At 37.1% G+C, this 17,521-nt stretch overlaps 1 protein-coding gene across 1 annotated transcript in view; it reads left to right on the forward strand.

The window, feature by feature from the left end:
- ush2a (Usher syndrome 2A (autosomal recessive, mild)) overlaps positions 1-17,521 on the forward strand; it is a 985,309-nt gene that overhangs the window by 177,254 nt on the left and 790,534 nt on the right. The window contains 5 exon segments of the mRNA XM_060830996.1: positions 8,140-8,242; positions 11,326-11,506; positions 13,707-13,831; positions 14,735-14,831; positions 16,081-16,273. Coding sequence (XP_060686979.1) covers positions 8,140-8,242; positions 11,326-11,506; positions 13,707-13,831; positions 14,735-14,831; positions 16,081-16,273 — 699 coding nt within the window.

Raw genomic sequence — 17,521 nt, forward strand, 5'->3', positions numbered from 1 at the left:
GTAGGTTATCTTCACCTTATATAATGCAGTGAGGAAAATAATGGGAGGTGAAGATAATTGGGTAGGTTGACATCAGGGAAATATCTACCATACCACAGGAATTAAGTTCAGGACAGAATGCTTCAAGCTCGACTTACATACCGGTTAAGAACACTTATGTTGAAGTTGAATAAAATTGATATCCTACTGTCAACACCCTGGAATTGCTGTTGATCAGAAACTGAATTGGACTAGCTATATAACTATTGGGTCTACAAGAGAAGTTCAGAGGCTATGAATATTGTAGTAAGTAACCCATCTCCTGACTCTGCAAAGTTTGTTTACCATCTTCAAGGCACAAGCCAGGGGTGTGATGGAATATTCCTCCTTTGCTTAGATGAATGCAGCTTCAACTACATTCAAGAAGCTTGACACTTTCCAGGACAAAGCAGCCTGCTGGATTAACATCACATCCACAAACGTTCAGTTCGTTCAGTGCAGACGTTCTGTAGCAAGTGTGTGCCATCTACAAGATGCACTGCAGGAATTCTCCAAGGCTCCTTAGTCAGCACCCTTCTAACCCTGATGAGGTGCTTATGCCTGAATCATCGATTCTTCTGCTCCTCGGATGCTGCCTGACCTGCTGTGCTTTTCCAGCACCACACTTTTGACCCTTCTAACCCATAGCCACAACCAACTAAAAGGACAATGGCTACAAAAACAGGGAAACACCACTATTTGCAAGTTCCCCTCCAAACTATGCACCATCTTGACTTGGAAATACTTTCTTCAGTGTCATTTGGTCAAAACCCTGGAACTCCCTTCCCAATGGCATTGTGGGTCCACTGTCAATAAATGGACTGCAGTGATTGTTACTCCTCTGGGAGTGTTTCTGAGCAGAGGGAGTAATCTCCAAGTAAAGTGTCACTCATTTAAGACAGAGATGAGGAGGAAATTACTTCATTTTTAAACCTTTCAACAAAATGTGGAACATCATGGTATGTGAAACAAGCCTGCAAACTGCTCTCCTGAATCTCTGCTGGGACTTTCCTGGGATTAATTTCTCACTCATGGAGTTAAACCCATCTTACAATCTGTAATCATCATTGAGAACAGGAAATTCAGTTGATATTCAATATCATAACAACAACTTGCATTTGTATAGATCCTTTATTGTAATGAAATGTATCCAGGCTCTCCATTGGATAGTTGTTCAGAAATTGACTCTGAGCCAAAAAGAAGCCATTGGACAGTTGACCAAAAGAGAGGTCAAAGAGAGAGGTTACATGGGGTATGTTAAAGAATGAGAGTGGATTCCATTGCTTCAGAACTTATCAAGTATTCACATGGCCATGAAAGGTGTGGTGAAGGGATATGCACGAGGTACTTCTTGGAGCCTACATGTTAGTGTTTGAACATGAAGATGAGAATTTTAACATTGAATCGTTGTGATTCCTGAAACTGATATTTGCAGTATGCTCAGTGGTGCAGTTAGAATTTAGGCAAGGGAGTTTTGATTGAGCTCCGCACTTTGAAATATGCATAATAGGAGGCTCAATAAGACATTATTTATGTTCTGACTTGACAATAACAAAGATAGATGAAAGTTTTAACAATAAATTGGCAGGGAAATGGGGAAGAGATTGGCAAAGCTTTAAGAAATAAAAGTAGGTTGCATTTTTGATGGAGACATCATGGGGTAGGCTCAGGTACATAGACTATAATAGGTAGTCTTCATAATCAAGGGATCTATAGGAATGGAGTACATTTTGCACGTCAATGCATGAATGTTTTCACCATAGTCTTACCAGACCATAGGGGCTTCTCTCTTATTAGAGAAAGAAACTGGTAGTGATTTAACCTGAGAGCCATCACACCTCAGGCAAGGGAAGAAGTTGAGGAGAAAAATCCTTTGTGGTAACCTCACACCACTGATGGGAATTGAGCCCATGCTGTTGGTATTATACAGCTCTGTAAACCAGCAATCCAGCCAATTGAGCTAAACCAATTCCTATCCAATGCAGTGTTATTTGAATCAAGTAAATTTAAAGCATAAAAAAAGTCTATTCAGCCCAGACTGTGCCAACTTAATGATAGAAATGTCTAAACCCAACCTCTTTTTCCTGTTTTCTCCCCATTACTTGGATTCTTTACATCACGAGAAGGACCTTTGGAGGAAATTTCCATCTTCAGTGGGTTGCATGACCCGTAGAATCTGCCTGATCTTCACTACAGCGAAATAGGCAGGATAATAATCAGGTGGATTTTGTAAATTATTACAACCTCCATGGAGACAGATAACTTTTAAAAAGAGATATGCACTTCACAGCTGCCTAGATGCAGAATCACAAGACAAGATTTTAATTTTTTTATTGTAACAACAGACTAAATTGACAACTAATACAGTAAACTATGTAAAGTTTTTTTAAGTATATTTCTTAACACTATAAAAAAATCCTCTATGTTTCACTTGAAATTCTGCAACGACATAGTCTTGTGATTAAAGTTGAAAGCTCCTTCAAGTTTCATCTGCCAAAATAATTAGCAGGCTGGATAGATTAGTAGAGTGAAACTATACCAGTTCATAAAAGGAACAAGAGCTAGAGGGTATAGATGTAAAGTCATGTGCAACATAAGAAAGGGTGATATGAGTAAAAAAAAACTTTTTCACAGAGCGAGTAATAAGGGATGAAATGCACTACCTGGAAGTGTGGGAAAAGCAGTTTCAATAGTCATTTATGAGAGCAGAAGAATATTACTTGGATAGAAATAATGGGCAAGGGTGGGGGAAAATACACAACAATGCGATTAGATATTGATGCTCGTCTGAAGAGCCAGTGCAGGCACAATAGGCCAAATGCAACAATTCTGTGGGCTTTTTTTCTGCTTCATCAGGGTAAGCAGGGAGCATGTAGTACGGCAGCTTGGTTGTGAGCCCCAGAGCAGGGCATGGGGTAGTGGGTCCCGAGTGGAGACTGGTGCTGGGGAGGCAGTCCTGGATCTTAGCTTGAGTGCCAATAGGAGCAAACTTGAGCTTGGAGCAGAGCAAAGATGGCTATTGGATTGGGGTCTGGCATGGGCGGAGGCCCTGCACTGAGTTGTTTCAATGTAATGTTTATTTGAAATTTTATACCTGCCTGTAATGTTGAACCTTTAGCAATAATTTATTTCTGACTTATTTTTTAAACTCTGTAAAGTAATGCAACTACTTTTTATTCCCTCCCCCTCGTATCAAAGACTTGTACGTAGGTCCTTGTACCCAAGATGGCGCCATAAGAGGCAGACATTGTTAAAGCTTCTCACTGTACTTCTACAGTGGAGTACATGTGACAATAAAGGATATTCTATTCTATTCTAAAGCTTTGAGTGTCCTTTCAAACAAAGTCCATTGCACCTGCACTCTACTTGGTAGTTGGATTTTTTTGGTCTGCCATTAATTACGTACTTGCACATCTTCTCCAAACATCTTGGTGTGAATGCCCCTGAAATTCAGTGAGTCCACAAGCTGCAAGATCAGCTGCCATTTCCTTTTGTACCCAGGTGTGTTAAGGTTGCTATCTTACTTTCAATTTGATCCAAACTGGACCTCTATCTATGCCAACCAGGTCACATGGACATAGATTCAGAAAAAACTTGCACGTGGACAGATGGTTCTCTGCACTACCCAATTTTGTCTCCAATTAAAGGGGACAGTTTCATACATAACTATCTTAAAAGATTTTACATTCAAAACCAAATGGTATGTGAGCAGTATAACCTTTAAAATTTAGTTGTGCGTATTCCACTTTTTCAGTGTACATCCTTTGAAATATGGTTTGCAGTTGTACACTTGTGTTAATTAGCAAGGGCCAACTCACAGTGTAATGGAAAAGATGTTGTGAGCAACATTGTTAGATTATGATTCAGGTGGCAACAATCAAAATTTTCCCCATTGTTTCCTGACTTCATTCATGTGCCTTTTATTGATTTAAAATTTTAAGATTAATCTTGAACACAGTGATATTATGTGCAGTTCCATCAATTATCGAATCACTCAGCTCGCATTGTAATTTGGCTGCAACTAAATGTACCTCTGTAGGCCCAGAGCTACTGTTAGTTTCAAGTTCCAAAGATATTTTGTAGATTATCAAGACTAACATATTTGGCAAGGTCTGCAGAGTAAACAAGTTGACTTTCATTTTTGGGATTTGGTGTTGATGATAAGGCTTTTATTTATTGACCATCACAGAGGAGATTTTTGAACAGCTATATTATAGACTGACATAATTAGTAGCTTACTCGACCTGCACAGATCAGTTAAAAAGGAAATGTTGGAGAAAAATCCGAGTCACATTATCAATCAGCCTGGGTAAAGACAGGCTTTTCACCCTCAGTTGGATTTTTAACATAATGTTAGCTAGCTTCACAGTCACATTTACTGTAACCAAATTTTATTTCTAGATGTTTTTTCCCATTTAAATTCCCAAACTACCATTGCAAGATTTTTACTCTACATAAATAGGTTAGTCTTGATAGCGTTAAAGTCTGACCGTATTCTTTAGCCAATTAGTTCAACGTTTTGTTTATTAGTTCAGTAATATAACCATGACACCACAGAATCAATACCACAATAGGAAATTCAAATTTCAAATTTACTGCTCTTGGTTGCATTACTGATTTGCATAAACTGGTGATATCCAGATTAATGGTATTCCACTCTAACTGCAGTCATTTCCTGAAAAAAAATGCATTTAATCATTAGTAATGGTCCAGTAGCAGGAATCAACTTTATACTATTTGCAGTCTGATATCATGGCAAAATGTAAAACAATTTTCTGCTGTATATGATTGAATTTAAAATGTAATTTATATAGATAAGAGTTAAATAATAGATCACCAGTATAAATTGCAGCAATAATGACTAATATAGTAGTTCTTCACAAAATGATCATTTCATTGATCTGACAGAATATGTAGTTAATAGTCTATTCCTTAAAATTTCATCTAGACAATATCTAATTCCCAAGGAATAATTGGTTTGTATTTATCACTGTTAAATTACTTGAGATTTAATTTAGTTCCTTTCCTGCTGATAAAATAAATGACAACTTGACTCCGAATAAAATTTTGTGTTTTATTTTATGGCTTATTCAGTCAATATAATTTTTTAATTATTTTCCCGTGATATTACTCTGGCTACTTTCTGATGTTTAACTCTGACTCTCACTTACTAAAATATTTTATTTAAACACTCTAACCAGTTAGAGACATAGAGTTGTGCAGCATGGACACAGGCCCTTCAGTCCAATTCATCCATGTCAATCAGATATTGTAAATTAATCTAGTACCACTTGCCAGCATTTAGCCCATACCCCTTTAAACCCTTCCCATTCACAAAAACCATAGAATTCCTACAGTGTGGAAACAGGCTATTCAGCCCATCAAGTCCACACCGATTCTTTGCAAACCCACTCCCCTACTCTATCACTTTAACTCTGCTTATCAGATGGCTAATCCTTTTAACATATGCTTTCCTGAACACTAAGGCAATTTCGCATGGCCAATCCACCTAACCTGCACATTTTTAGACTGTGAGAGGGAATCAGAACACCCGGAGTAAACCCATGCAGACACGAGAAGAATGTGCAAACTCCACACAGACAGGTTTCCAAGGGTAGAATTGAACACAGGTGTCTGGTGCTATGAGGCCGCAGTGCTAACTGCTAAGCCATCATGCTTCCATCCAGATGTCTTTCATATGTTGTAATTGTACCAACCTCCATCACTTCCTCTGGCAGCTCATTCCATACATGCACTATCCTCTGCATGAAAGAGTTGCTCCTTGGGTACTTTTTCTGTCTTTCCCTTCCCACCTTAAACCTACGCAATTTAGTTTTGGATTCCCTTACCCTGGGGGGGAAAAAAAGACCTTGGCAGTTAACTTGGAAACAATTGTAATATGTAAGGACATCCATCAATTTCCATGTCATTGAATTGCTTCTGCATTCACTCTTTGTTACATTTTTTAAAATCCAAAGACAAATACTGAAAATTTAGTCAAACAAATGCATATGTATTTGCAGTGTTGATGAATTAGATCGCATTCTATCATATTCATTAAGCATGAGTTCAGGTTTTACAATGAGAGATTGGATAATGAGCAATGACTATGGCTTACAGTGACAGTGGGGTTTTTTGTACACAAAGCAGGATTTTTTTTCTGTTTTACATCATAATTAATGATAAGGAAACCGTGGAAACATGTGGTTTAGAAACGTGCGATTTCATAAATGTGACTCAATTATTGATTTTCATTGAAGAAAATAGCAAGCATTTTCCATTTTCTGTTAAAGCACATTTTTTCCCTCAATGATTTATGGTGTTTGCTTTTTAATTCACAAAAGAATTTTTTGTTGCATTTTTGTCCATGGAAAGCTTACATCTTCCAATATATAGAAACTTTATTGTATATATTTATAGAAACAAAGATATAATTACAAAAGAGTCACAAGTTTAAACAAATTGAACTAAGTTATATTAGCACAACAAAACTAATAACCTTTTAAAAAACTTTTAACATCACAGAAGGAATGATTAACAAATGTAATAATCATTTTCCAATGAATGTTACCTGAGGTGATGGTGAATCTATAAATGCCAAGTGGTTTTTTAAATTTCTTTTTAATCCCACTATATAGAGAGAATGAGGAGAGCAGTGAAATAAATATTAGTAAGAAGGTTGCAGTAGAGAAATTAATGTAGCTGCAAGTTGATTGGTCCCTGAGACCTGACACTCACCATCCTAGAGTGTTGAAGGAAGCACTACACAGACAATTGATGCAGTGGCGATCACTTTCCAAAATTCCATAGATCCTAAATGATTCCTGTAGATTAGAAGCTTGCAAATGTCACCTTACTGTTTAGAAAGGAGTAAAAGGTAAAAACACAGGGAACTATAGAAGCATCATTCTGACATCAGGAGAAAGAAAATGCTAAAAGCCATCAGAAACAATATGTCAAATGGACACTTGGAAAAAAATAATCTGGTTGGACATAGGCAGGACTTGTGATTGGAAAATCATGTTTGACAAACTGGTTTGGGTTTTTGAGGATATTACTAACTAATTGATAAAAGGGAATTGATTGTACTAATTGGAGTACTGCCTGCAGTTTTGGTCTCCCTCTTTCAGGAAAGATATTAATGCCATAGAGAGAGTGCTACAAAACATCACCAGACTTGCTGCTGGAATGGCAGAACTGTCCTATGAAAAGAGATTAGCCAAGCTCGGCCTGTATTCGCTAGAGTTTCAAAGAATGAGAGACAATCTCATTGAAATCTATAAAATACTGAAAGAGATGCACAGGATGGATGCAGGCAAGATATTTCCCTGGTTGGGAGTCTTGAATCTGGAGACACATTTTAAATATAAGGGCGATGTTGTTTAAGACAGAGAGAAGGAATCATGTTTTTACTCAAAAGGTAATGAATCTTTGTAATTCTCTACTCCATAGGGCTGTGGAAGCTAAATATATTTAAAGTAGAAACTAGTAAATTTTGATTATCAATGGTATAAAGGCATTGAAGTGTTTGATCACTATAAGAGTATTAAATGGCAGAGCAGACTTTACTATCAGAATGGCCATCTGTTTATCCTATGTTCCTTTGATTTGGAGAGTCCGGTATTGGACTAGGGTGTACAAAGCTAAAAATCACACAACACCCGTTATAGTCCAACATATTTGGAAGCACTAACTTTTGGAATGCTGTTCCTTCATCAGGTGGTTGTGGAGTTATCAAGCTTCTCTCAATGTTGTTATGTAACTTGTGAATATGTAGAAATAGTTGATATCCATTGATTTTTCCTACCCATCCATGCAGAAATGCCTGGCTGAACCTTGTATCCTACACTAGTGATCAGAAGTAGCACATACATGGCATTGTGTATGTGATCCTCAGCCTGGCTGCTTGTGGTGCAGTACGTTCATGCAGAAGTCCACTGTGTGAATGTTAGTTAAGATAAAAGTTTATTTTACCAGATAGATTCAATTAGGTCAACGATGTGTACACATAACTTTAATGTCATTTTTTAATAACTTCTCAGCGAACTGTCTGTCCTGCCTCCTATAAATGTGTATCACTTTCCAAATCCAAATATAACTATTTATGTAATGCATTTTTAGGTTTTGTACATCCTTCAGGTAATTTCACTGATTGTTTGCCATGTGAGTACCATCTAATAGGATCAAGGCATCAGATTTGTTACAGGACAATCGAGACCCTTCAGTGAGTGGGATACACTGTGACCAGAGCAAGGACCAATAATTTGCTTTTAACCCTGAAAATGGAAGGCACGTTGCTGTTTATTTTGAGTTATATTTTCAAAGTGTGATTTTGTGGTTTGCAATGAAAACAAAATGAGGCTGATTATTAAATTTAGCTCAAAATGTGCAGAAATATGGCCCTTCAGGTTTCCAACATCAGTAGGCCAAAATCACCTTGCTTCTGCAACCAGTGAGTTGGCAGATCAGACCTGTTGAAAGGCAGGAAATCAGAATGATTCTTTAAGGGTCACTGGTTAGACTGCTCAAAATCTTGTGTAACTGGACCTACGTGCTGCAACATATTTTGTCAAATTGTATATGAAAGTATTTTTAAGTGCCCTAAAACTGGATTAGTCTGAGGTTTGTAAATTTGAAGAGCCCTCCTATCCATTTGTTTCTTTTTTTGTTGTTGAAACAAGATTTTTTTTAATTTTGGAATTAACTTCAGCCAAAGCAATATGGTGTAATCGTTCACAGTACATTGCCTCAGCCAGTAAACTATCGAATAGACCACTGGGTATTGCTTCTTTTTAATGTGGGAACACAAATTGGTACTTTCATACTTTGTATTCTCCTGGTCAGTATGTATAATACTCAGTGTCATACTGTGAATTAAAACGCATTGCCTGGTTAGACCTCTTGCTTCTAAGAAGCAGTTTGGTTAAAAACTGATTGCATAGATGAAATGGTGGAGAACTTTACAAATAACTAATATATTCAAGTTTTGACAGATCACTGTTTATAACATCCATTTGCAAAGTGAATCAATCCCGTAGGAATAAAAAATGAACTTTTTAAACTGATTGCTCTGGATGTTTTTCTTCACCTACTGAGTAAATGTAATCAGATTTCTTTGTTTTAATATTACAGATCATTTATCTTGAAAAATAATTATAAAAACAATGTTTCAAAGGTACCTTTTAACCACAGAAAAATTATTCACATTTTTCTGGTGTTCCACAATGCCAATAATTTAGTGATCAGTCAGCAATGTTACAGAAAATTAGCATATATAATCTATGATTATTTGACTGCAGGTTTCATTATAGTTTCAAATTGCATCATTTAGGAAAAGAAAAATATGAACAAGCTCTAATATATTTTGATGGTATAGTAAGTTGATATTTGCACTCCTGAGGATGAAAATTAACAAGCTTTATTACACATTATGAAATACAAGGGACAGCAAGAGAGAACATCTTCTGTGAGCCTACAGACATACAAACACATAAATTAGGAGTGGTCATTCAGCCAATCAAGCCTGCTCCTCCATTCAATAAGACAATGGCTGATCTGATTAATCTACAAGTAGTCTTTCACCTCCTTGCTTATCAAAGATCTAACTACCTGATCTTAAAAGTATTCAAAGACTCTGCTTCCACCACCAATTGGGGAAGAGAATTCTAAAGACTGATGGCCCTCTGCTAGATGCTAATAGACCTGCTAAGTTTCTTCAGTGATGACTGTATTTGTTTTAGATATTCAGCATCTGCAGTACTTTGTTTTTGTCCTTGTATGTGGGTGTTGAGCTCAACTTTCACAGCCCTCCATATTATCATCCCTTCTTCCATTCAAAAACCAAAGAACCAACTATTGCATCCATGTGAGTACTCAATCATGTTGACATTCATGCTACAAATGTAAAAGAATAGTCAATCTAAGCACAACAGTTACTTGGAAATTTAAAAAAAAAATCAGTAACAGGTGAATTCCTGGCTGCCTGCCCCCCTTCGTCTGTTTAAATAGTGTTTCAGTTCCCCTTTAATAAAATAATTAAGTGAGGATGGACTTGAGGAGGGAGGAGGGGGAATTCATTGTGAGGAATCCACCAATGGGGAGGTAACCCACCATTGCCTAATACAAAGTTACTCGGCTGGATACTTGGTGTGGTCCTTTCCCATCAGCGGTGAGATGGTCCCTAGGCCAGTGGTCCCTCTGAAGGCTCCCCTGTTCCAGATAAAATTTAACTCGGGGATGACTAGTAAGTTACAGCACATATCATGATATTTTACACCACTGTCCCCGCCCTCCACTTGTCAATGTGCTACTGGGGAGAAGTAAAATCCAGCCCAGTAGGATGGAAATCCCATGGGGAACTCCACGTTGCATTCTAAATGTAACGTCAAAACAGTATGTGGTTACTGCTCACACCATCAGAAATGTTTCAGCAGAATAAATAAGTTAAAAACAAATGACTCAAAGGACTTCTGAAATTCATTTCTTTAAAACTGTAATACTTAGGAGTTTACTTCAACAGAAATTTGCATTTTTGTTATATTTTCTAAACAGTTGAACATGCATTTTGAATGTTTTCCACTGAACCTGAGATTACTTATTGTGCACAATCCAGAATTACTTCTGTTTGCCTCAGCAACTCACAGAGCTGTTTATGTTGAATTATATTCAGCATCTTATTGGTAGTCAGTGAGGCTAGTGAGTCTAGATATATCCAAATGTTATTGAGAAGCACAAAATGGGATGCAAACCAGCATTAGCCTTTAATTTTCAACATTCAACCTGAACTTCATGCTGCCTTTGTATGCATTCCTCTTATATGTTCACACCACGGTTTGTAATTATTTCACTACAATATCAATGTCTCATTTTGCCATACACCATAGGATGTGACCAAAATAACTTCAGCTTTAACATAAAGTTGGATGATACATGAGCACTATTTTATTGTAGGTTTGTAGTATTTTTAAATCAGAATGGTTAGGTATTTAAATTGGTCTGTTCCTCTCCTTTCTACTTTGCTATTCTTTCCTTTGCTATGCAGAGGTTTGGGGATAAAACTTTGCATGTGTTCATCCTACAATCCTCATGTACACTAAAATTGATGAAAATAAATGTTAGGTCATTGTCTCCAAAAACAATAGATTTCAAACAAATTGATGAACAAAGTGAGAACTTTTATTTGATACTTTTAAAGTACCATTCGGTTGTCAAACCCAAGCTAATTTTACAGTGGAGCGATGAGGACAATTTATGATTGTTAATGTTCCACTATGAAAATTACTATGTTGTTGTTCTGTGTATTTACAGCTGCCAACTATGCAATTGTAACCCTGCAGGCAGTGTTAATAGCACTTGCCACCAAACAAATGGAGCATGTTTCTGTAAGCAGTTTGTAACTGGTTTAAAATGTGATGTGTGCAATATGAGCCACTTGGATGTGAACAGCACATTTGGCTGCAGTAGAAATAAGTCATTATTTTTTCTGCAAGTAAATTTATGACAAGTGTTTACAATTTGATGCTGGAGTATTACAGCTGAGTATTTTTTGACAGTCCCGTTGTAAACGTTTGCCGTGCCAATACATGTGGCTGAGGACAATTCAATATATTTTTCTCTACTTGAGTGTGCCATTCTAATGTCAGACAGTGTAGTCAGTTGTTTTTGAAAACGTCTTATTTTAGAAATCACTTATGTATGTTACATCTTATCTTGCATGTATGAAATGTAACAAGAACAGATAGATTGCGCTTCTGAATGATAGCACAGCAGGCTAAATGAGTTTGCGATCCTTGCCTGAATCTATACAGCTTGGCATGTTTTTCTATGTTAGCAGTGCAGTATAAATGCAAGTTATTGTTGGGTGAATGCCAAAATTTAAAAGCATTTCAGCAATTGGTCATAAAATGTCCTCGCCAATAAGGGCAACATATTAATGGTTTGGATTGTGCAGGAGCTGGGCATTTCATGGTGTGCTCAGTTAATTAAACATTTCTCTGCATCTTTCAAGATAAAAATATTTCTGAAAGTGCAAGTAGATATTGGCATTCAAGGGCAACAGGGCACCGGGGACCATTTCAACAAAAGAGCCAACAATGTATCGCCTCCAAACAATGAGAGTTAAGGGCTGAGAAAAAGTGAATTCAATGTCACATCAGGTCTTTAAAGAATAATAAGGAAATGGAGAGAAAGATTGAATTAAGATAGGAAGGAAACATGAGAAACACATTCAAATTTAAAATTCAACGACAATTCACTACCTGAACAAAATAAAACTCTATATTTTCAAGTGTTCACTTTTTAACAGATATGAACAAGTACCAACAACTTATGCTATTATTTATGGGATTTAATTTTCTATAGAAAGCTTAAGCAGCAATTAATATGGACATGCAGCAACTTTATAAAGCTCATGAAAGGATTTAGGATATGCTGTTTTCACAAGGCAGATGGCCTAATTGGAAAGAAACTTGTAGTGATTTACAGTTAATAGGCTCATACTCATGAAAAGTTGTTTGATTTCATAATAATATTCTGTGTATCATTTTTCAACAAAGTTAGGCCAATAACTTTGCTAAGGGCACACTCTCAAAAAAAAATTCTACTTGCTGCTGCTGCTACTTGTAACCATTTCTGTCAGAGATCTGCTGTCATGGTGTGCCACACATGCCTATCATGTGCCATTCTCACACATATGCACTTTATGTCATCTGCAACTCCACTCTATGACATCTTCCATGTGACTACACTTATGTCAAGCATTCTTTCTGCTGCCCTCCAATTTGCCATCGAGAGGCAACCTCTGGAGTTTTCCAACACTGAACAAATGACCAAACTGCTACATTTTATTTCTGGATGCCAATTTTTAAGAGTTCTATCTGCTGTTGCAATTCCAAGTGCTTTGTCATTTGTCTTATGATTTGTTTATGGAACTTTAGATTCCACATTTCAAAATCCACTTGAGGCTTTGGAGGAATCCAATAAATATATGAAGAATGGTAGCTCATCCAAATTGATCCAGTAAAATCTATCGTAAAATGTTGCCTTTATGAGTATTGACTTCTAGTTATGTTTCATGATTAATGAGATAAAACGTTAAGCAAATGCTGTAGAATCCTGTTCTCGGTTTTTCTCGTTCATTAATTTCTTCCTCCTTTTCCGAATGGTACTTGCCATGGCACAATGGTAATATTCTTGCCAGTCAGTCAGTAAACTCACAGTTCAATTTCTACTCTCGAGATATGAGCATATAAGCCATTTCTCAGCAATACTGAGGCAGGATGATGCACTGTTGGAGGTGCTAGTTTTCATTGCAAACCTTAAACTGAGGCTTTATCTATTTAATCCATTGAAAACACAGGGAGAAAAAAAGTACAATTCAAAGATCAGGAGGAAGAATTTTCTATGTGCCCTGACTAACTTTTATCCCTCAACCTACATTTAAAACAGATGATTTGGCAAATTTTCCCATTGCCATTTGTAGGAAAGTTGCAAATTAGCTGCCATGTTCCCTATATTACAACTGTAACTACACTTCAACAATACTTAATAGGCTGTAAGTGCTTTAGAATATCCTGGAGTTATAAAATATGTTATGTTAATGTAAGTTATTACATTTTAAAATATGTTAAAAGCTTTATTTTTATTAATTATAGTTCCAAATCAGCAACCTATATCAACAGTGTGTTTAGAATTTGACTGCAGTTAATATATCATGGAGTCTACCTGATGCACCAAACTCTAATAAGCTCACATATACATTGTGCAGAGATGGAGTACAAATTCATTCAGTTCAGGATACATATCCATCTGCTATGTTTTTTTCCTGAAACACTAGAAGCATGTGAAGTACAGAAAATGTTAAAATTTGATGTAATTTTCATTAATTAATTTTCTTACGTAATTTGAAGGAATTTATAAAACTTTAGAAGAGATTTCCTTTATCTCTTTTTTTACTCCTTAATTTCAAATTACCAATATATGGTTAAGAGGACGGTCAGATCATTGTCAAAATTTTTTAGTTAAGTGATCTGAACAACTCCTTGACACTTAGGTTAAAACAATGTAAAATGAACTTTATTACCCATACATTAAGCCGTAACATCACCAATGGCAATTTCCACACTGCATTTTACAGTTAGATTACAAGTCTAAGTAGAAGTGAATGCTTCTCACAGTGGACCAGAAGGTAGCTGTTTTGCTATTTCTTTATGTAAATTTTATTTGTTTCAAAATTAATGTAAATAATACTACTTCAGGAGTCAGGCAGCTGAAGTGGGCATGCATGAACTTCTGACATTAGCTTGATAGTTCTCATTCTTGTGTTAGTCATAAAGCTGGACATCATGTGTAGGATCGAGAGTGTGGCGCTGGAAAAGCAGAGCAGGTCAGGCAGCATCCGAGGAACAAGAGAATCGATGTTTCGGGCAAGAGCCCTGGGCTTTTTCCCAAAGCATCGATTCTCCTGTTCCTCGGATGCTGTCTGACCTACTGTGCTTTTCCAACACCACACTCTTGACTCTGATCTCCAGTAGCTGCAGTCCTCACTTTCACCATCATGTGTAGGATTGCAACAATTTAGTTTATTTTCTTAATATTAAACGTTAGAAAGGAAACGTTTCGAATGTAAATACAACTTGCAACAGTTGCAAAACCAGTTGAAATATTTTTATTGCAACTGATTTATATAAACAAGTACATAACTTTTCTTTTTTAAAAGTCTCAAAAGCTTCAGTGATACTGGTTTGGCATCTTACACAAGCCACTGTTATTAAATTGTGGCAAGTAATGTTCATGGTAGCACAAGGAGCAGTGTTGTTAGATATTGCTGGTCATCTTACTGGATTACTTCAATAGAGTATTGTTGGTTTTGTTTGGATCAATATCAATTTGGTTAAACTGAACAACCTCATGAAATACTTCAGGATCTATTAAGATATACATATTGAATCTACCACTCCAGGCATCCTGTGCGTCAGGTGCATTATAATGGCTTCCAGATATTTGTGACTTTGAATGATTTGATACCTTATAAAGGTACAATTTCACTGTCCAGGCTTGTACTAAGGGTGGGAGCAAAATTGGAAACAAACCTATTGTGGAAATAACTGAAACAGGCCCCACCTAAAGAACTGGGACACCTAACAATTAAAATGTTCAGCTCTACAGAGCTCTTAATTCAACAGACTGCTTCTCCAGAACCTAATGGTAACCTATTTTCTAGCTTGCAAAGTCTAAGAGTATTATCATTAAATGAAAATGTTAAGCTTCACAAAGTGTGTGAAATGCTGAATTTGAACTAAAAGATTCAATTTACGTGAATTTTAATACTGATATTTAATTGAACTAATTCTTCAGACAATTTGTCTATCTCTGAAACTATAACAATGTTCAACATATACTTTTAAATGATAACATTATTGCAAACATTTTAGAGTCGGTACAACTTCTTACATTGATAACTTATATATGTATATACGAGTTAATAGTGTTTTGACCATTGATTTTATGAATTCAAGATCAGGGCATTTCTTCAGGCCAAATAGGGTTACAAGACAGAGAGGTAAGTGAATCAAGGTGGGATAAGCATATTGACGTAAGGAAAAGACTCATAGACTTTTACAGCACAGAAAGATGTCATTTAGTCCATCATGTTTGTGCTGGTCAACAAAGATTCCATCAACACTAATTCCATTTTCGAGCTCCTAGTGCTTAGCTATGAGACGATGGCAGTGCAAATGAATATCTAAGTACTGTTTAAAAATTATAAGAATTTCAAACTCAACTACTCTTTTATACAGTGGATTCTAGATTGTCCTCTTAACCTTTTACCTCTCACCTTAAATCTCTGCCCCCTGGTTGTTAACCCCTCTTCTAACGGAAAAGTATCTTCCTTCCTTTCCTTTCTGCCAACAGAAGGGGAGGCAGTCAGAAATCAGCAAGCTTTTACCCACTTGATTATTGAAATGAAAGCAGTTGTTCACTTTTGAAAACGTTTTCCCCTCTTCAACCAAGAAATTCACAAAGTCAAAATTTTTTCAGTAAACTGTGCTTTTTATGAACTAGTTCATCGCCAGCATTCATATCCAGTATGATGCTCAAAGATCTGCTTCAAACTTGCAAGCAAGCCTTGAAGCTGTTAGCGTTGATTTTGCAACAATACTAGAAGCTGAGAGACAAAAACATGGCATCAACTGTGAACTGTCATCATGGCACATACCAATCATTGGCAACATTGACTTGGTAAAAGAGGTCAACGGTGAAAACAACAACTTACAATAACACTTGTTCATTGCTTCATGTTGGCGCTTGTATCAGAATGTGCTTCTGATGAATTGATCTCTTTGGCCATCAGCAGATGTGCACCATGTGAAACTACATCATCCCAAAGATTTGCTGCATGTCCATCACCTTACACAGATGAAAGGATGTCAACAGCACAAAAGCATCTCCTTTGCATACTTTGGGATCGCCATGCCTCGGAACATATTATTTTCTCCCAATGTGTATCCCATCTGACCCATGTAGGGGTGTGTGCATGAGGTAAAGGTAGCTGGTCCTCCTGTTGCTGGGGCAGTTGGGGCAGTCATCTCTACTTTGAGATTTAGCACAGGTAGGAGCTTAAGCTGCACAAGCTGCTCCCATGCTTTAGTGAAGGCTGGGTAGCTGAGGATGAGTGAAGTTCTAGAGAGATGAAGTACCTTCCAAGCACCATTGAAGGACGGAAAGCATTCTTGAGAGAAGAATTGCTTTGAACAGCAGTCCCCCAGTGACCAGGACTGTTGCTGTTCAGTGTGAGTTGGCAAAGCCTTCTAAAAGCTTGTCAGTTTCTCTTAGGACATTTTCATCTTGCCTGAGCACTCTCCTCAGCAACCTTGGAGAGTTGTTAACAAAAGGGGAAACATGTTCTACTCTTGTAAAAGAACTCTAAGTATGAGAAGGCTAGACAGCTCCAAGTGGGCAAAACATAACAGGGAGAACATTTTTAGTGCCTGGAGAGTTGAGGATTCAGGGGAGAAGGAACAATCTCAACAGGCTGTTAATTATTACTCATTGGTTCAAGGGGTCCCCTGTTCACTTGCAGCCTTGTACAGGAAAAGCTGGGTGACGGTGGATCGATGGAGATCCTGACCAGAAACCACTTTTTCCTTCCCATCCCACTGGCCCCCAGTCCCCCAGCTGTGTAATGGCTTGTGTAATTTCTTTTCAGTGAGGCAGAATTGTTATACATCAAGAAACAGCAGTTGCAGATTTGGTTAACCCTGCACTAGATAGGTAGCATAATGTCTTTTGGAGCAACAAAGAAAGAATTAGGAATAAAATGGGGAAAGCAGGCAGACTATTGGAAATCGGGTAGCCAGATTCTGTGAAGGAGTTGTTTCCTCAATATTGCATCCAAGTCAGCAAACATGAATCCCTAAGATCCTAATTAAGCTTTGGCTCACTTACAATCATATTACCTCCAACTGTAGTCCTGAAAGGAAAATGGTCTAGGATATATATACCT

The sequence above is a fragment of the Hemiscyllium ocellatum genome, chromosome 10, assembly GCF_020745735.1.
Source record: "Hemiscyllium ocellatum isolate sHemOce1 chromosome 10, sHemOce1.pat.X.cur, whole genome shotgun sequence".
Lineage (NCBI taxonomy): Eukaryota > Metazoa > Chordata > Chondrichthyes > Orectolobiformes > Hemiscylliidae > Hemiscyllium > Hemiscyllium ocellatum.